This window comes from Geotrypetes seraphini, chromosome 3, assembly GCF_902459505.1.
Source record: "Geotrypetes seraphini chromosome 3, aGeoSer1.1, whole genome shotgun sequence".
NCBI lineage: Eukaryota > Metazoa > Chordata > Amphibia > Gymnophiona > Dermophiidae > Geotrypetes > Geotrypetes seraphini.
Window position 1 is genome coordinate 225,714,901 of NC_047086.1, and position 21,156 is coordinate 225,736,056.

General features: G+C 42.6%; 1 protein-coding gene across 2 annotated transcripts in view; it reads right to left on the reverse strand.

The window, feature by feature from the left end:
* ERBB3 (erb-b2 receptor tyrosine kinase 3) overlaps positions 1-21,156 on the reverse strand; it is a 238,435-nt gene that overhangs the window by 182,426 nt on the left and 34,853 nt on the right. The window contains exon 1 of one of the 2 annotated variants that reach the window (XM_033936216.1): positions 19,423-19,770. The exons of the other annotated variant lie outside the window; for it this stretch is intronic. Coding sequence (XP_033792107.1) covers positions 19,423-19,498 — 76 coding nt within the window. The 5' untranslated portion in view covers positions 19,499-19,770. Of the gene's footprint in view, positions 1-19,422; positions 19,771-21,156 lie in introns of those variants that run through there. 2 annotated transcript variants of the gene reach the window in all.

Below are 21,156 nucleotides of genomic sequence, written 5' to 3' on the forward strand. Positions count from 1 at the left end.
TGGAAGTGAAAACGGGAAACTGACAGGGTTAACGGTCAGTTTAGAAGAGGTATGCAGGCAGATTGATAGGCTCAAGATTGATAAATCCCCGGGACCGGATGGCATCCATCCGAGGGTCATCAAGGAACTGAAAGGGGCCATAGCTGAACTGCTTCAACTAATAGCCAATCTGTCGATCAAAACGGGAAAGATTCCGGAGGAGGTGGCGAATGTTATGCTGATCTTCAAAAAAGGTTCGAGGGGAGACCCGGGAAACTACAGACCGGTAAGTCTGATCTTGGTACTGGGAAAGATGGTAGAAGCGCTAATAAAGGACCGCATCATTGATCACCTTGACGGACATGGTCTGAGGAGGACCAGCCAGCACGGTTTCAGCAAAGGCAGATCTTGTCTGACAAACTTGCTGCACTTCTTCAAGGGAGTGAACAGGCAGATAGACAAGGGCGACCTGGTCGACATTGTATATCTGGATTTTCAGAAGGCGTTCGACAAGGTTCCGCATGAATGACTACTTCGGAAAATTGTGAGCCATGGGATCGAGGGTGAAATACTCACGTGGATTAGAAACTGGCTGGAGCATAGGAAACAGAGAGTGGGGGTAGATGGACAATACTCGGCCTGGAAGAGGTCACCAGTGGGATGCTGCAAGGCTCGGTGCTTGGACACGTGCTCTTCAACATCTTTATAAACGATCTGGACATAGGAACGACGAGCGAGGTGATTAAATTTGAGGACGATACAAAGTTATTCAGAGTAGTGAAGACTCAGGGGGCTACAAAGATCTGCAACGTGACATAATCAGACTCGAGGAATGGCATCGACATGGCAAATGAGGTTTAACGTGGATAAGTGTAAGGTGATGCATGTCGGTAACAAAAATCTCATGCACGAATACAGGATATCCGGGACGGTACTTGGAGAGACCTCCCAGGAAAGGTACTTGGGAGTTCTGATCGACAAATCGATGAAGCCGTCCACACAATGTGTGGCTGCGGCGGCGAAAAGGGCGAACAGAATGCTAGGAATGATAAAGAAGAGAATCGCAAACAGATCGGAGAAGGTTATCATGCCACTGTACCGGGCCATGGTGCGCCCTCACCTGGAGTACTGCGTCCAGCACTGGTCGCCATACATGAAAAAGGACACAGTACTACTCAAAAGAGTCCAGAGAAGAGCGACTAGGATGGTTAAGGGGTTGGAGGAACTACCGTGCAGCGAAAGATTAGAGAAACTGGGCCTCTTCACCCTCAAACAGAGGAGATTGAGAGGGGACATGATTGAAACATTCAAGGTACTGAAGGGAATAGACTTGGTAGATAAGGACAGGTTGTTCACCCTCTCTCCAAGGTAGGGAGAATGAGAGGGCACTCTCTAAAGTTGAAAGGGGATAGATTCCATTCAAATGTAAGGAAGTTCTTCACCCAGAGAGTAATAGAAAACTGGAACAATCTTCCGGAGTCTGTCATAGGAGAAAACACCTTCCAGGGATTCAAGACAAAGTTAGACAAGTTCTTGCTGAACAAGGACATACGCTGATAGGGCTAGTCTCGGCTATGGCGCTGGTCTTAGACCAGAGGGCCGCCGCGTGAGCAGACTGCTGGGCATGATGGACCGCTGGTCTGACCCAGCAGCGGCAATTCTTATGACAAAGGACAGGTACTTGCGGTTAACTACAAGGTGAGGAAAAAGCCCATGTGGATGGGGACAAACTGTGTCCCCATTCATTCTCGAAAAGCTTGAGACTAGCCTTAAACAGGCTGTTCCAACTAGATGGAATAGCATCTATAACATGCTAGTATCAATATGTAAAAACTTAACACATCTTAGACAACTGGCAACTGAATTCAAAGATTAAAAAAACTGCAGAAGCTGCTTTTGGATTTAAATGAACTACTGTTAAATGACATAATTTGGGTCCTGTCAGCCTTTGATGTGGCAACAAGAGTTTTGTCTGCTCATCAGACGCCTAACCAGCTTCCTTCCATCACATGCCCAGTTGCTCAACCATCTTACTGTTACGACAACAGATTCATCCATTGTTGTTGGCATCAAGGAGCATTTCCAACATTTAATAGACATTTATTTTCCTGTTCATCCACCATACTGTGTTGATTCTCTTCTACACCACTTTTGTTAATGTTGTGAATCACACTAGAATCTTATATAGATACGCTGTCACACAAATATATGCACACTTCCATAGGTATTCTAGAGAAAAACAGGGGTCTCAAGTGCTCACAGCCAGAAGCCTGAGATATACTTCAAAGCTAATGACTGATGCAGTGAGCTATCATCGGTCCCGTTTTTGTTCTCTATACCAATGATTTGTGGTTATTTGTATTTTCTTCTACTTCTATTTTATTATATTTTTATTCTTTTTTATCCTTTTCAATATATATAATTCAGTTCTTTTGCCATTCTATTCGAAATTACTTAGCTTTTCTCCCTCTTTGGCTGACGGAAGATCTCCGTTTCGCTCCCATACATTAACCAGGGGCTTCGTCAGGAAAGCGCCAAAGGCCACTCTTAGGATCCCCAGCGCTATAAAGCTATATTAGTTGTTAAGATGTAGAGTCTGCTTCCTATCAGGACTCCCACAACGTGAAGAGCGGAGAATCTTCACGTTGTGGGAGTCCTGATAGGAAGCAGACTCTACATCTTAACAGCTAATATAGCTTTACAGCGCTGGGGATCCTAAGAGTGGCCTTTGGCGCTTTCCTGACGAAGCCCCTGGTTAATGTATGGGAGCGAAACGGAGATCTTCCGTCAGCCAAAGAGGGAGAAAAGCTAAGTAATTTCGAATAGAATGGCAAAAGAACTGAAAAAGAACTGATTTATATATATTGAAAAGGATAAAAAAGAATAAAAATATAATAAAATAGAAGTAGAAGAAAATACAAATAACCACAAATCATTGGTATAGAGAACATAAACGGGACCGATGATAGCTCACTGCATCAGTCATTAGCTTTGAAGTATATCTCAGGCTTCTGGCTGTGAGCACTTGAGACCCCTGTTTTTCTCTAGAATACCTATGGAAGTGTGCATATATTTGTGTGACAGCGTATCTATATAAGATTCTCTTCTACACCCATGTCTGAAAGACAATACAATTATCTTCCTAGATGATGTAAAAACACAGGCAACTGAATCTCTGGGAAGACTGTACCATAACCAGATCAAAATGGAAGGCTCCACTGGTAATTTACAAACAACAGTTGTACAGAATATTGTCCCTTTAAGATTTAAATATAAAATCACAAGTGTTCAAGACTTGTGCAGATGAAGACAGAGCTCACAGGGCAGGGGCAGGGTGGGGAAGGAGATAGAGCCCATGGGGGCAGGGACATACTTTGTCCCCGTGTCATTTTTTACTCATCATGTCAAGCACCAGCCCTGTTTCAGATGCAAGTATACAACCAGAACTGGTCAGTCTCCTTCCCGGAACTGGGTAACTTGGCAGCTCTGCATTCTCACATAGCAACTGAAGTTTGCATGCTGCCAAGTTATCCAGTTCTTAGGAGGGAGACTTTTTGGTCAGTCCTGCTTATGAACAACACTGGTAGCGTGTTTTTACCCATTGAAATCAGTGCTGCAGGTCTCATAATGCATTAGAATTGGGTGTTCAGAAATCCAGGACTGGCCCAACCTCACCTTCTTGGAAACGGACAACTGCACAGCTCTATCTGTGGAGAGAAGGGATTCTTCAAAAAGCCTCAGAACTGTATTTCCACCCAAATGTTTCTTAAAACTAATCCTCTCTGTCATTCACATCCTCCCTTGTTTGTCCACAGCTCCCCTCTCTTTTGCATCACAGTATCTGAAAGCCCTAAGCTGCTCATATTCTGACAGGGATTATCAATGCTCTTCAGCTGTGTAAATCTAAAGCATCTTCATACACTTTCCTCAAGTGGAAGGGAGTTTTATCATTTCAACTAAAGGGTTACCCCCTAAACAGTACACAAAGTGGAGAAGTAGCCCTATTGGTTACTACAGCAGCTGGGAAATCAGGTTCAGTTCCCACCACAGCTCCTAGAGACCAGGCAAGTCACTTAGTCCTCCATTGCTCCAGGTGCAAAATAAGTACCTGTATATATGTAAAGAAAAAGAGGAGACCTGTGGTGCTCAATCTTTATATTCACTCAAGACCCGACACGTACGTGTTTCAGCCGTAAGGCCTGCCTCAGGGGTCTTTTCCTCAATGTGGAGCACTATTTTGCAAATGTTCTCTTATAATGTACAACCAAAATCTAAATAATTGATGAGTAATTCAATGGGATGACTTTAAAAAGCCAATCAGCTGTGCGTAGGGACAATTCCTTGTCTCCACTCGATCAAAAGTGAAAGTATATATATGTAAATCACTTTGAGTGTTGTTGTATAACTACAAAATGGAAGCATACAAGTCCCAATCCCTTTCCCTCCATTACTCCAGATACAAAATAAGTACCTGTATATAATATGTAAACCGCTCTGCTTGTAACCACAGAAAGGCAGTTTATCATATCCCATCCCACATTCCACCACTGGTATTTATTTACACTCTCCAGTGAAGTAGTAGTAAGATGGGTAAGTTTGGCAGAGCCACATCTAGGCAGTAGTGTGTTAAACCAGCAGTTCCCAAACACCTGGTCCTGGAGGCACCCCAGCCAGTCAAATTGTCAGGATATCCACAATGAATATCCATGAAAAATACAGTATTTGCAAGTACTGTTTCCACTGCATGCAAATCTCTCTCATGAATATTCATTGTGGATATCCTGAAAACCTGACTGGCTGGGGTTCCTCCAGGACCAGGTGTTTGGGAACCACTGTGCTAAACACATTTGGTGCATCAAGACAGATTACTAGTTTCCCTGTGCACAAGTTATCAGTGGTACAAAACATCTGTAGCAGAGCAGTACTGGGAGATGGACGCTTGCAACTAGTGTGCTGCCAAGAGTTTACCAGTTTATTGCGAGACTTACACCAGTTGAACCCCTGTCCCCCAAACAAAACGGGACAGAGAAGCAACAGTATGAAAACAGCAGAACAGGGCCTTGGAGCCCATGTACCTGCTCGGAATCTGCTGGTCCCATGCTCTCTGGACAAAGTTGTCCCGTTGGAAGGAGCGGGACTAGAAGAGTGAGCACGGGCTCAGCTTCTGAAGCCCCACAGTGCCATTTTTTTGTACTTCCCCAAACAGTAGTGGCAGTGGGGGAAGGTGATGGCACAGTTAGTTATTATTTAACAATCAAATGTCCATTCCAAAACCTCTGCGGCTTGGAGCTCGGGGGTATTCAGTGGAAATAGGGGGTACTTGGCTTGAAGAAGTTGCAAAACACTGGTCTACTGCCCAGAAACATTAAAGAAGAGAGACAATTTTAACCATGAATGAAAGTGACTATTGGGCAGACTGAATGGACCGTTCAGATGATGTCAGAGAAAGGGCGGGACCACCAGAAGAGGAAGCAGCGCAGACGCAGGGCTCACAGAAGGGCCGGGACCGCCGGCAGAGGAAGCAGCAGGATAACGGTAGGAGCTTCTACATGATGGGAGGGGTCAGGATGCTGTGGGGGTGCGAGCGGTCCTTCGGGGTGGGGGTGCGGGTGCGAGTGCATGCGAGCGGTCCTTCTGGGTGGGGGTGCTAGTGGTCCTACGGGGGGGTGAATCAGATGTCGGGGGGGGGGGAACTATGTTAAAAAAAAGTTGTAAAACGCGCTCCCGCATATAACGCGCATGGTTATGCACGGTTTGTAAAATCGTGTATAACACGCGCATTATATGCGTGAAAATACGGTACTTAGTAGCTTTATTACACACCCCCTAGTCTTAGTATTTTTGGAAAGAGTAAACAAGCAACTCACATATACCTGTTCCACACCAGTCAGTATTTTAAAGACCTCTATCATATCTCCCCTTAGCGGTTACTTCTCCTAGCTCAGAGGTAGGGAACTCCGGTCCTCGAGAGCCATATTCCAGTCGGTTTTTCAGGATTTCCCCAATGAATATGCATGAGATCTATTTGCATGCACTGCTTTCAATGCATATTCATTGGGGAAATCCTGAAAACCCGACTGGAATACGGCTCTCGAGGACCGGAGTGCCCTACCCCTGTCCTAGCTGCTTTAGACTTACCTCATAGGAAATTCATGCCATTCCTTTTATCATTTTCACCACCCTTCTCTGAACCTTTTCTTTAGTGCGGTGACTAAAATTGCACACAGTATTTAAGATCCGGTCGCACCACGGAGAGATACAAAGGCATTCTAACATTCTCAATTTTGGTTTTCCATTCCTTCCCTAATAATTCCTAACATTCTATTTGCTTTCTTAGCCTCTGCTGCACACCGAGCACAGGATTTTAGTTATCCTGTATTTGGAAAGAAATCTATTTTCTGCAAGTGTGACCAAGTATCTGTAGGAATCTGCAATAATCTGGCTTGTTCAATTTTCTCATTGTGCAAGGAAGACTTCTGTAGATGCAGAATATACGAGAACTGACAATTAAGTTCATGAACTCATCCTAGAGAGAGTGCTGCATACCTCATTGCTGAATATCACTACAGTCACCTTCGAAGTATTCCCCTTGGGAAGCTATGCACTGACACCAGCACCTAGTCCACCCTTCAAAGCAATTTTGGAGCTCTTTTTCTGGAATGGCCATCAAAATGTCTTCCTTTCAATAGTTCCTTTATCTTTGGGTAAAGAAAAAAGTCATTGGGGGCCAGATCAAGTGAGTAGGGAGGGTGTTCCAATATAATTCTTTGTTTACTGGCTAAAAACTCCCTCACAGGCAATGCCGGGTAAGCTGCTGCATTGTTGTGATGCAAGAGCCATGAGGGACCATTTTTGCACACACCTTTCTCATGCCAAGATTTTCAGTTAAGATATTCATGTTTTCTATCAATGTTTACTTGGTCTGCAGTGCTTCTCACAGTCAGCTGACTATTTTGACGCACAATTCAACAATTTTTTGCAATGTTTTCATCAGTTCTGCTCGTTACTGGCCACCCTGACCTCTCTTCATCAGCGACGCTTTCTCTCCCCTCAGAAAAACATTTAATCCATTTATTTGTACACTGCCATTTTCTTCATGCCATTATCCCCATAAACTTGGACTAACAAGTCCCCAATTTCATTTCCACTCTTGCCAAGTTTAACAAGAAATTGAATTTATTTGTTGCTCTAATTCGAGCTGTGACAGTCTTGCGATGGCACATAAAAATATGCAACAACAATAATGAACGTCACTCAGCAAAACACCGCCACACATCAACATGAACACAGCTGTGAGACACTAATATACCAAGTTTATGAAACCTTTCCATGCTGTTTGCACAGGGCTGCCAACGTAAGCGCATGGTGGCAAACTCGTGAACTTGTCAGACCTCGTATGTTTGCATTTAACAGAATGAAGTGCAGGGTCTAGAGTCAGTATTTATTTTTTATATTAGAACTGCAGGCTAATTAATTACATTTTTGCTGAGCATAGCCAGCTAACACTGGCTAGGCTTTTATTTTTCTCTTCTAGTAGCCTGAGAATAAAGTTATGCTCTTTTTTTTCTTTGAGGAATTGCCTAACCAGTGTTAGGAGTGAGGGTACCTCCGCAACCTTCTCTCCGACCAGAATTTTAAAGGGGGACAGCTACCTTTTGGGTGCTCTTGGGTTGGGGGGGGGGCACCACCATCTCTTCTCTTGCTTTGGGCAACATATTGTTGGAGTTACCCCCACCTTATGGAATAGTTTACCTACAGAATTGAGAAAGGAAGAATCTTTCCTAAATTTTAAGACATTTTAAGGGCAAATTATTTTCAATTGGCCTTCCCACACTGACGGGATGTGAATTTGGGATTTCAATCTATATTAAATGAATTCATTGATAAAAAAATAAGAAAAATTAAACAATCATTTTAGATCGTTCTATAATTATATATTAGAAATGTATTTATTAAAAAATATATATACTGCATACAACTATGCGGTTTCCATATCACATACATAAAATCTTGTTTCTCTCCGATTATCACATATAACATAGTCAAGATACCATCGTTAATCATCCCTGTTATAATAGGGATAGAACACAAATTCAATCAATTCAGAAGTACAAACAAGCTTTAAATCATACATTGATGTCAAAAAAATTCTAAAAGGCGATTATCAACTGAAATATACCTTAGCATAGGAAAGTATTGGCAAATAATTGAGTTTTCAGCATTTTCTTAAAATTCATCCTCCCCCATACAAAACCACAGGATACCAGCCAAGGCATTCCATAGTTCTACGCCAGCCACAGATATCATTGATGCTCCGATCCTAGCATGCATAGTCGACATTCTACCCTCCAAACTTAATTTCATCCCATTTACATCTCTAAGCTCTCTTCTCGGTTTATAGATCTGGAAGAATTCTTGTGAGATCTTTGGGGAAGCATGATACAATGGGTTCCTGTTACTAAGGTGCGCTAGCGTTTTTAGCGCACGCAGGATATTACCGCGCGCTACGCAGCTAGAACTAACGCCAGCTCAATGCTGGCGTTAAGGTCTAGCGCGCACGCTATTCCATGCGTTAATGCCCTAACACAGCTTAGTAAAAGGAGCCCAATGTCTGATGTATAATTGCAACAATCTTAAACTGCACTCTTTGTTGCATAGGTAACCAATGTAATTTCTTCAACACAGGAGTTATATGGGTACTCCTAGAAACCCCTGTGATTAATCTTGCAGCGGAGTCGATAAGCATTTGCAAAGCCCTCATTTTCCCTTTCACAACTCCTAAGTATAGTGAATTACAATAATCTTTACTATTTAAATGGAGTTCTTTTCATTACTTTGCATTATGTCATTAACCGTTTGTTATCCAAAGACCCCTAAGAAGGTGGTCATAAGAAAAACAAAAAAAAAGAGTTATTGTGAGAGGAGGAGGATACAAAAAATGTACTGTTTGGAAAATGTACTGTTTGGAAAAAGGTGATCTATTTTTCTTTTGTTTTTTGCCCATGGACATCTGAAAAAAGCAAATCAACATCTTGCATTAGAAACAACCATGGTCTCCATACGCTTTTTACAAATCTCTAACCCCCTCTATTACTAATGCATAGCACGGGTTTTAGTGCCGGCAGCGGCAGTAACTGCTCCGACATTCATAGAATTCCTTTGAGCGTCGGAACAGTTCCTACCGCTGCCAGAGCTAAAACCCGCACTACGCGTTAGTAAAAAAGGGGTAAATAAACTAAAGAACACAGTATTAAAAAACCTAAAACATGCCTTGACTCAGAAGCATAAACTGAAAGGGACTTGATATACCACCTCTCTGCGGTTACAATCAAAGCAGTTTACATATTATATAGAGACACTTATTTTGTACCTTGGGCACTGGAGGGTTAAAATGCAAATGCATGCTTCGTTAAAGATGGAAAAAAATGTCCCTTGAAATGAGGTCAGAAATAAAAAAAATAAAAATAAAAAACAGAGATTACTTAAGATTTGGAACTCTTACTTGATGCGGGACCATCTGCCTTTTAAATGATTTGAATGTTTGACCATGCTGGAATATCATGATGGATAAGAAAACAGTAGATATCTTTGGCTTCCTGAATGTTAATGCATATTTTAGATTATATTTATTTGATTGATTTGCTGGATTTATAAAGAGATGGGGGCTTTCTTTTTTTTTTTGGGGGGGGGAGTCATCTTTAGCTGATTTGAAAACAGATTTGTTGCACTCTCTTTAAATGTTGGTTATTTAATACACTTTTGTTGTAATCAACAATGACTTAAGTCAGTGGTTCCCAACTCTGTCCTGGAGGACCACCAGCCAGTCAGGTTTTCAGGATAACCCTAATGAATATGCAAGAGAGAGATTTGCATATAATGGAGGTGACAGGCATGCAAATCTGCCCCATGCATATTCATAAGGGCTATCCTGAAAATCTGACTGGCTGGAGGTCCTCGAGGACAGCATTTGGAACCACTGACTTAAAATATACTGAACCCAGAAAACCAGCATTTTAAACTTCTTTTGTAATTCTATTGATCTGCTTTTGCAAATGTTTGTCAGACTGAAACTCAGATTCTGATATGTCTTTGTCATCATTTGTTGCCAATATGCTTCTTGAATGCTCAATTAGACAGGCAGATTAAATTATCTGGATTTTACAGTCAAGTAGTCAATGACAAGCAAATTTTACAACTATGTGAAATTTGGTTTTCTGTGCCACAAGGATCAAGCAAGCTTGAAAGTGCGCTCTGCAAAAAAAAAAAAAAAGGGTTGAACACAGAGGGGTCGATGCTCAAAACCTAACACCTATGTTAGAGGCGATTAGCGCTGGACAAAATTGTGCAGAATGTTCAGAGGGCTTTAGTGCAGGAAACAAATGTGCATACAAATGACTGTAAGTTGTATTAAAATGTCCTCAAACGGGATGCCCCTCCCCTTGTTTAAAAGCGGCCTGAAAACCCACCTTTTTGATATAGCCTTCAATCCTTAAACCTACTCCTCTGCCTTCCAACCCAGCCAGCTGATTAACCATCCCCCATAACTGTATCCATGACATCCTGTTTGTCTTTGGGAAGCAGAGCTGAGATTGTGATGTCATAATGCCTCCGTCCACCAATAAGAGGCAACCTCATCAGTGATGTCACAATGGCTTGATTGTCCTGTACTCCCCTCCAACCCAGCCTGCTGATTAACCGTTCCCCTTAACTGTATTCATGGCATCCTGTTTGTCTGTCTTGCCTGTTTAGATTCTAAGCTCTTCCGAGCAGAGACTGTTTTCTTATTCTTTGTGACTCTGTGCAACACTGCGTGCATCTGGTAGCACTATAGAAATAATTAACAGTAGTAGTAGTCATTTGGTATTCCCTTCCAACGCTCAAAGAACAGCGCGCAAACGCTGGAAACTGTACCGCAAGTTCAGGGGGCAACGTTGAAGGTTTGCAAAAAAAGGATTTCTTCAGAATCTCTCACTTTAAACTACCAGTTATAGACACAACTATTTGATAGGTCGGAATCTTAATGCATCCTGTTTTAACTTTATCAAGTTTGTTTCTTATTTTAACCTGATGTACTTTTTATCTGCATTGTATGTATTAGCTCTACTTTTTGTGAACCGCCTCGAACTTTCCCGGTATGGCAGTATACAAGAGTAAATTATTATTATTATTTTTATAGAAGCAGAAGGAATTCCATGCAGCCTATAAATGCTGATAGCAAGAAACAAGTGTGCGTGATTCCGAGCAAAGTGCAAATACACATCAGCGCCTGCGTTTCTGTACTACGTGAGCCTTTCATGTAAAAAAGTGAAAATTGAATGTGAAAGTTTTTGAAAGGCTTATATTTTAAAAAGTCTTGTCTTGGAATGCGTACACAACCCGGGCTTACTGAGAAACTCATGCGTGCATGTGCCAGGCACATTCCTCCCCATTAGACCATAAGCGTTGCCATACTGGGACAGACCGTAGGCTTCATCAACTCTGTATCCTATTTCCAACAGTGGCCAACCCAGGTCACAAGTACCTAGCAAGATTTTATGCTGCTTATCTTAGAAATAAACAGTGGATTTTACTTATTTGGATTTATTAACTGCCTTTTTCACAAAGAACCAAAAGTTTATCAATACACGGACTAGTAATCAGGTGCTCAAGTATTTTCCCTATCTGTCCTGGCTGGCTCAAAATCTAACTGTGGTACCTGGGGCATTAGCAAGATTAAGTGATTTGCCCAGAGTCACAAGGAGTGGGCTGGGATCGAACTCACAACCTCAAGGTGCTGAGACAGCAGCTCTAACCATTATTATTATTAATAATAATAATATAACAGTTTATATACCGCAGGACTGTGAAGTTCTATGTGGTTTACAATAATTAAAAGAGGTTACGGATTGAGTGGATTTAACAATGTTCTGCCGGTTAACATTGATTAAAAGATGCTACAAATTGAGTGGATTTAACAAAGTTAAAAGCTAGTGATTAACAGCTCTAGGGATCAGTTAATGTGGAATGAGATTGTGCAGGTTAATTGCCTAAGTACTTTAGGAACAGATATGTTTTTAGGCGTTTCCTAAATTCCCCATAAGTAGTAGACATAAGCAATTGTTCTAGATCTTTACCCCATGATGCTGCCTGATGTGAGAGGAGATGTTGATGATGTCTTTTAAATTTACATCCTCTAACCGGAGGGGAAACAAAATTCAAGTGTGAGCTTCTCTTAGGCCACGCCCTCCCGAGTTTATCTTAATAATGGCTCATGGACTTTCATTTTAGGAAATTATCCCCCTTGTTTTAGGTTTCATAACACATATATAATTTAAATACTGTTTGTTTTGAGCTAAGTTTCTGCACGGTTATTGCGCTATGGGGTCTGCGCTGTTAGTATTAGCGCTGGACCTTTCAGCATCGGGGCCTAACTACTAAGTGGGGCAGTGTGTGTGCAGCATCTACAGCTGGTATGGACAGTTGTGGATGTTGAAAGGGTTAAAGTGTGGTGACCATGTTAGTCCACTTTCCACGATAGTATAAAGAAATAAAACAAAGGAAATAAGGCGATACCTTTTTTTATTGGACTAACTCAATGCATTTTATGATGAGCTTTCAAAGGTAACCCTTCTTCAGATCAGAAAGGGTTACCTTCGAAAGCTCATCATAAAATGCATTGAGTTAGTCCAATAAAAAAGGTATCACATTATTTCCTTTGTTTTGTTTTTTTTGTTTTATTTCTTAGTTACCAGGAAGAAAGGTGTGTAAATCTCAGTCAGGGAGAAATAGGTTCAATAGATCACACCCTGAGCAGGAGTCTACAGTATATATATTAGGAGATACATGCGTACACAGAGCACTAGAAACCAAAGCCCTCCCCTTCTCTGAGGCTGTAAAACTTGCTCACCTCTAATCCTTTCTTTCAGAGTTGTTTTTCTTTTTACTGTGCCCTCCAAGCAGCAGAGAAGGGGGGGGAGGGGGGGACCAAAGTGACATGCACTCTCCTGGCGCTTGTGTCCCTGGAGTTTGCCCTTTGCTCCACTCTCTCCTTGCCTGCTCTTTGGCGGGAAATAAGAGATTAATCAGCAGACTGTGCTCAAGCCCCAGCTGCAAGTCTGCAGCCCTTATACTAGGCGTGAGGGGATCCTGCCACGTTCTCCTGTCTTACTACTGCCACTTATTTCTATAGCGCTGCTGGACATACGCAGCACTGTACATTAAGCACGTAAGAGACAATTCCTGCTTGATAGAGCGTACAATCTTATCAAACCAGACAAACAAGACATCTAGGGGGGTTAGGGAATTTTGCAGAGGGAATGATAAAACAGACATGGGTAGGTTACAAGTGAGCAAGAGTTAGGAGTTAAAAGTAGCCTCAAAAAAGTGGACTTTTAGCCTAGATTCTAGAATATTAGCATAACAAGACTATCGAATGGTCATACCAACAGCGCTCGTTGCGATTCCATTTAGACAAATGCATTTGCATGGATTGCTCCTACTCTGTGGAACTTTTTAACTGAAATTATTCAGGCTTAGATGTCATTGATGAAATTTAAGATTTTATCGAAGACAACTTTTTTAAAAAATTTGCAATTAATATTCAGTCAGCATGATTTTTCTATGTAGCATTCTGTAGTTTCCTCGATAGTGGAGGAGATATTTGCGAGAGGGGAGACATGGGTTTTGTTGATCCTTTCTCTGTATTATTTGTGATTTATAAAATGACAGTTGTACAGAATATTGTTTCTTTTTATACTTTAAGAAGTTTGATTTCAATATAAAATCATAACTATTTGAGGCTTATATGGATCAGAGTTCGCGAGGATGGGGCCAAAATTTGTCCCCGTTGTCATTCTCTAGGCCAGCCAATTGAAAGAACCACTAGCATACAGTACACTTCTATCCATAGAGAGAGGAGGTACATATGAACATAAGAATTGCCTCTGCTGGGTCAGACTAGTGGTCCATCCTGCGCAGCAGTCCACTAATGCGGAGGCCCCTAGGTCAAGACCAGTGCTTCAAATGAGTCCAGTCTCACCAGTTTAGCATGAACTTGTCCAACTTTGTCTTGAAACCCTGAAGGGTGTTTTCCCCTATAACAGACTCCGGAAGAGCGTTCCAGTTTTCTTCCACTCTCTGGTTGAAGAAGAATTTCCTGACATTTGTAAGGAATCTATCCCCTTTCAACTTTAGAGAGTGTCCTCTCGTTCTCCCTACCTTGGAGAGGGTGAAAAGTCTGTCTTTCTCTACTAAGTCTATTCCCTTCAGTATTTTGAATGTTTCGATCATGTCTCCTCTTTTCAAGGGAGAAGAGGCCCAGCTTCTCCAATCTCTCATTGTACGGCAACTCCTCCATCCCCTTAACCATTTTAGTCGTTCTTCTAAACTAAACTAAACCTTAGGTTTGTATACCGCACCATCTCCATAGTTGTGGAGCTCGGCACAGTTTACAGGAATTGTGGTGAGAAAGGAACTCCAAGGAAAGGGCTAGATGAAGATCAGAGGAAAGAAGAATGTTTAGAGGACTAGGATGTCAGAGGAGGAGGGAGTGTTAGATTTTTGAGAAAAGCCAGGTTTTCAGATGTTTACGGAAGGATTGGAGAGAACTCAGGTTCCGAAGAGGGGAGGTAAGGTTGTTCCAGAGCTCGGTGAATCTGAAGGGGAGGGAAGTCCCCAGCTTTCCTGGGTGGGAAATGCCTTTTAATGAAGGGAAGGATAGTTAAGATTTTTGGGTAGGTCTGGTGGTATTAAGATTTGAGGAGTTCCAAGAAAGTGGAATTAATGGAGGAAGGATGCCGTGGAGGATCTTGAAAGTTAGGCAGATGCATTTGAAGTGGACTCTGGAAATTATCGGAAGCCAGTGAAGCTTGGATAGGAGCGGTGAGACACGATCAAATTTACTTTTTGCAAAGATAAGCTTGGCCGCGGCATTCTTCTCTGGACCCTTTCGAGTAGTACCGTGTCCTTCTTCATGTATGGTGACCAGTGCTGGATGCAGTACTCCAGGTGAGGGCGTACCATGGCCCGGTACAGCGGCATAATAACCTTCTCCGATCTGTCCGTGATCCCCTTCTTGATCATTCCTAGCCTTGCAAATGGTTTTTAGAAATTGCCTTCCTTAATTGCGATGTTGGACTATGCAGAATAATCATGATTGTTGAACATGAGATGGGGGATGAGAGTATGGCTAAAACAAGAAAGGTAATTGGGGGGGAGAGGGGATGCAAGACTGAAGATTTGCCTAGTGCATCTAATAGCCTTTCATGGGCCCTAACCACAGCCTAGCCTGATCCCACCCAATGACACAGTATGAAATGGCAGCAGCTGAAAGGGTTCTGCCCCCTAGCTGTTCACAGACAACTTATAAAGAGTTTCTCTCTTTCTCTATGCGAGGTTGAAATTCCAGTGCTGTGTATAATCAGCTGAACTCCTGAACTCCAGCCTTCCCTTTGTGCTGGAAAGTCTCACTCACTTTTCAGTTTAAAGTGCTTGTCCCTGGGACTATCAGCAATGGAGACCCCAAGAACGCACAGGAAATCATCTAAGGGACTATATCAAGCATCTATTGTGTGGCTCCTCTACTGCTGCCTGCCACAAACCTTCATCCTCCTCAGATGTGGGCAGCCAAATGAAGTATACAAAGAATGGTGACTCACCTTATGTGAGCAAAAAAAAAAACCAAAAACCTCAACACATTAAGAAACTCCTGAATAATCATTGCAGTGTCTTTTGGGTAAATTCTCACCCCTTGTCTCAGTGCTAGAATGACACACACTCTTGTCAATGAACTACAATCCTGGCCTGCAAATCCCACTGCTATTCCAGTCCTGTGAACCCAAGTGATGGTTTTATAACAGAAGACTTCCTGAGCCATGCACTTTTCTGCCTTTCATGAATGGAGCAGACAAGTTTTTCAAAGCAAGCCAGGACCTGCACAGCAATACTACGATCCCACACATTTCCCAGACCCTGGAGCAGTTGCTCAGGAACAGGTGTAACCTGCCTTTCTCCGGTTTTCTTTAGCTCTTCAGCTCACTGGACAGGCGAGGTTGATCCTAGTGGCCGAGCATCCAATTACTTGCTTCATCCTTAAAAATGTTCAGAAAAAAAAGAGAAACTAGAAGAAAAGCCATGGGATAGAGAATGACATGGGGACAAATCTGTCCCTGTAGGATCTATCTCCATCCCATCCCCATGAGTTCTGTCCCTGTCCCATTGTGACAGGGATGGAGATGGATCCCATGGGGTCAAATTTGTCCCTGTGTCACTCTCTACCATGGGATGAAGGAAAATAGCTTGGGAGCTACTTCCTTGACCTTGAGTAGGTGATGGTAGTGCAGAAATGAGACGCCACCAAAGGAGGAAAGCGTTCCCTATTGCTCTTACAGTAACATCTAGTGGTCAAACAAAAATCATTGTACTGTAAGTAGTTCTGAGAGAGCAGTAACCTATTCCCAGCCACAGGAGGACTCTAGGACCAGACACGGAGCCCACAGATGAAGGCTTTATTTGATTGCTAGATGCAAGTTAAAATAAAATAAACAACAAAAGAAAATGAGAAGCGTAGATCATACTAGAGACAGAAATGGAGCAATATCAAACAAAACCTGGCAGCTGCCTTTTTTTTTTTTTTAAGGTCTGTCTTTTTTCCTGTCTTAAAAACAGGTTGGCACCAGTTCTTCCTTGACTGGTGTTACTGTTAGTTAAAGCAAAAAATAGACTTTCTTCTATTAATTAAAGGGCTGCTAGGTGCCAACTCCGAGAGGGCTTGAGCCCCCTAGATATTGAGAAAATGCCTCGACTGTGGTTCAGGGAAAGGTAGCTCTTGTGGGGTTTAACACCCTGATCATTTTGAAGAATTGACTCCTATAACCCCATCCTTTTTTTTTTTTTTTTTCCTTCCTTCAGTGAGTTTAGTGCTTTCATATTTAGTAAGCGCTGGCGGCTGGGAAAAAAAAAAAAAGGTGTGGAGAACAGTTTTATTTATTCTTAGGCACTCGCTTGTGTTTCATTATGAAATGCCACCTCCGTCATAAACTCAAATCACAAAATAAAAGTCGTGTATCCGGTCGTAGTGCAGCGATAAAAGCGAGGAGGGCAACGGGGAAAGAGATTCAAGTCCTGAGCAGAGTTGAAAAGTGCCGCTGACTGAGCAGCTCTGCCCTCCATCGCCTCCCCGCGGTACTGCATCCCTTACAGCATCTGTCAAACATACTTCTGTCTTCCACTGCGCCTAAAGACGAACGCAGCGCGGTAGATTCGACCCGTGGTAGACGGTGGAAGATTTCAATCCAATGGCCAGAGAACTGTACTCGCAGGTCTAAACTGCAGAAGCTGCTGACTTAGGCGGTTGCCTAAAAAAATGGAACATGGTAAAAAAAAAAAAAACGGGATTTGCAGGATTCTCAGGATCTCCAGGATGTAGGGGCAGACCACCTTAAGAATGGAAAGTCAATGAGGATCCTGCAGATCCTGGTTTTTACCCAGACCCCCTAAAAATAGGCTGCAACAACGGAGCCCCCCCCCCCAACTCTGTCTAAATCGACGTACAAATAAAGCACGGGGGGGGGCTTTAAAAAGGGCTATTTCTTGGGGAGGGGAACTGATTATATTGTTGAAAATGTTATTTCCTGACTGGTACTACTGTTTGTATTTGCTTCTTACTGCTGGAATAATAAAAATCATTTAAACATAAAAAGGGCTATTTGCATTCCCAGCGCCTTTTACGCAATAGTTATAGAATTCCACAAAGTTAAGTCTTAACCGCGAAGAAACGAAAGAGTCAGAGAGCAAAACAGAAGCACACATTTATGTTTTCTCCTCTCTCGTACAATTTTTTTTTTTTTTTTTTTTTACCAGACCTGAGCAAGTTCGCAACCTCCCCCTCCCCCAACCATCTTCTCAATTTCTAAGCAGAAACCGTTATTACAGTCTTACAGCAGTGGTTTACAGCACTTGATTATGAGCGAAGCTAACCATTTAAGAGACCAAAAAGGCAAACGAAACACACAATATGCGACTGGAAAAAAAAAAAAAAGGCAGCCAATAAACCGTCCTCCGTAGTCTGTATCAATCTGTTTCTTTGGTTTGTTAGTCTCATCCTACTACAGGGAATTTATCACAGAGGTGGGTATTTTACAAGTACCTCTGCAAGACATATTTATTTTGCCGCCTGACCCAAAAGGCCATTGATTAAAAATGTGTTGTTGTGGGTTGTTGTTTTTTTTTTTTAACAAGATCATTCTGTCTTTATACTTCACCTTTTACAATGGAGCAGGCTTTCTAGGGATAGCAATGCAGCAGTATTCTTCTACCTTGCCATCAAGGATGCATAGAGAAATCTCGCTTAGCCATAACTAATGTATTTTTATTTCTCAAGAAAACCAATAATAAACTGAGCCTTTTTACTTTTAACACGCTGCAAGAAGCATGGGCACCTTTAATCGTTCGAGATGACCCAGGGGTGTCTAGGCATACAGATCAAACCAGTTTATGAAAAAAAAAACTACAATTGTTGGTTTACACAATGAATTCTCTCTATTAAATATCCACCAAAGGGTTTAATTAAAATGCCCGTCTCTCAAATAAATATCTGCCTCACAGCATTGTTTCTTATGTGTTCAAACGATGAAAATTTGGTCACTGGGAAAGTGAAGCTTCACTTGTGGGTTTTCATCTCTCACTATTTTCTTCACTTGAAATTTGATTTGCATAAGTACCTTTTCTCTGGAATATTTGAACAAACCGGGAAGGACGGGGAGGAGAAATATTTGCACCCCCCTCCCCACTCACTGTTAAAATGCCTGTCCTCACTTCCTTATTTGTTGTTCAGTTTTGTTTGCCAAAAGACGTAACTGCTTCGCTATTTACACCAGATCAGGGGAAAAAAAAAAAAAAAAGAATGAACCAGTATACACTAAACGGAATTGGCAAACTTCAAAAAAAATATTAAGGCGCTCTCAAAAGAGCTGGAAACACAAATGACTAGTTTTAGAAGAATACATAGTTCAATAACGTATCATTAATCTATTAAATCACTTTTTAAAATTTTGATCAGTGCCATAAATTGCATCCTAGGCAGCTTTAAAACGAGTCGCTCTTCGATCGGGGTTTAGAACCTGTTAAATTAAAAAAAAGAAAAAACCACCAAAACGCTTAGAGACACACCTTCTCGGGGCTAGCTGGCAGCTAACAAGCAGCGGGGTCACTAAACCTTGAACAAATTACGAAAACAATAAATTCAAAACGCTCCCACGGGCGAAACAGGTTTTTCTGCTCCCTAGAGCAGGTTCAAAGGCACTTAACCAAACATGAAACGCGAGCAAGCCACTGAGCCATAAAGAGCACCGACACTGATTTATGCCCGCGTTTGAGGCTTTCGCTTCTTGCCCGTGGGACGATTGCGATTCACTTGTGCGCTGTTCTCACAGGGCTAGAGACGGAAAGACTTGGCGTGCCACCTACCTGCCTGGGAACTGACAGGGTCGTGCCCACACCGAAGCAGGAGTACAACCCAGGCCCAGAAGCGTGTCACCGTCATGTCTGTAGCCGGGATCAGGACATGGTCAGCACCATCCGAGGAAAAATGCCATGCAGAAAAATGCCAGGCAAGGGGCCTCTTTCTTCTGGCTGCCTGTGCCCTCGGGAAGGGATCTGCCTGCAAATGCCCTTCTCTCCCACTCGCAGGAAGCGAATGGATTAACAGTAACCCCCCCCCCTAATAAAAAGCTCCGTAGTATGGAAAGTTTCCCAAGAAGCTGCACCAAACGCAGTGAGAGACCTTACACACTGCTCATTCATGTGAAGAGCCCAGGCGGCTGCTGATTGGTTGGCAGCGGCGACCCCCTCAGCCAATGGAGGAGGTGGAAAGTGCAGCGGACTGTGGGTGTGAGCTCTCCGGGGATGTTTTTATGTGTCAGGAATCCGAAGCGGCCGTACCTGGGCTGCTACTGTGACGTCATACAGCCCATTAAGCCCCGTCGCTTCTGGCCTTATCCGCATTGCTTTAGCTTGACTACCGAAAGTCGCTGTGGGCGTTGCTGTCGCTCACAGGAGCACCAGGAAGCATATTTGTTTTTTAGCCTACTATCTCACGGAAAAATGAAATACGCATACCTGTCACTACCCAACAGGCATTTGAAAATAGTGGTGTCGAGTTTCTGCCACAAACAGAACACCTGATCAGTCCTAATCTCAAGAGACAGACAAGTAGGGCAACTAGCCTTTTTTGAGCTCAAGGTAACAGCAGTAAGAGTTAGTGAAAGTATCAAGGGAATGTAAGAATACAAGCTGGTGAAAAGGTTATTAACTATGAAAAGTCGGGGAAAAAGTACTGGTACAGATGGTCAGCCTAAAATAAAAATATAATCCAGGCAATTGCACTCGGGGCTCATAAGGGACCCTGAGCCTATGCAAAAGTGACACAGCTTGTGGGTGAACTTTATGTCCCCTCTCAAATTTCAGCTTTAGGCTCTTAGATGTAACACACTGGCCCTACACAAAAGGCAAACAGGAGATAGGTTAAAAGAAGGTGGGTGAAAGAATGTGTGTATGAGGGCATCAGTTTCAAGGAGGAGGGGATAGTTTGAGAGATGAATAGGGCTGAGGAGCTCATCCCAGATAATCTTTTCCTATCCTCTGTGCCTCATTGATCCTCCTTCTCCAAAATCCCACACCCCAAAACATTTTTCCTTTTTTTCCCAGTCTTCACCCCATCCCCGATGCTTTTCCCTCTGCTATCCTTCCTATCTCCATTCCTCATGTCCCTGCAGTGATCATTAAGATACCTCACCCCTCCAACCCAAAAACCTAGATAAAACCAGAGATTACCATAGCAGAACTGGTGCAAGATTACTAGGCACACCTCAGTAAACCTCCAGCCTTGTGCCCCCCCCCCAACTAAGAGGCCCATATTTAAGATCTTTGCACTCAGAAGGCAGGAGGGGTGGGATTGGCCTCAGTCTTTGCAAAGACTGAACAACCAGAAGTACAGAGGAAAGCAAATAGTGCGATAATGAAACCCCTTGGAACAAACTCATGCACCGGACCCTTATGGTATAGCAGTATATAAGAAATAAAATTATTATTATTAAAGCAAGCAGGTACAGCTCTTCTTTGACCTGAATACCTACCACCTTATGTATCATTACTAAATCCAGGCATGCTCAAGGTTTGGGTCCCTTGCCCATTCTTAAGACT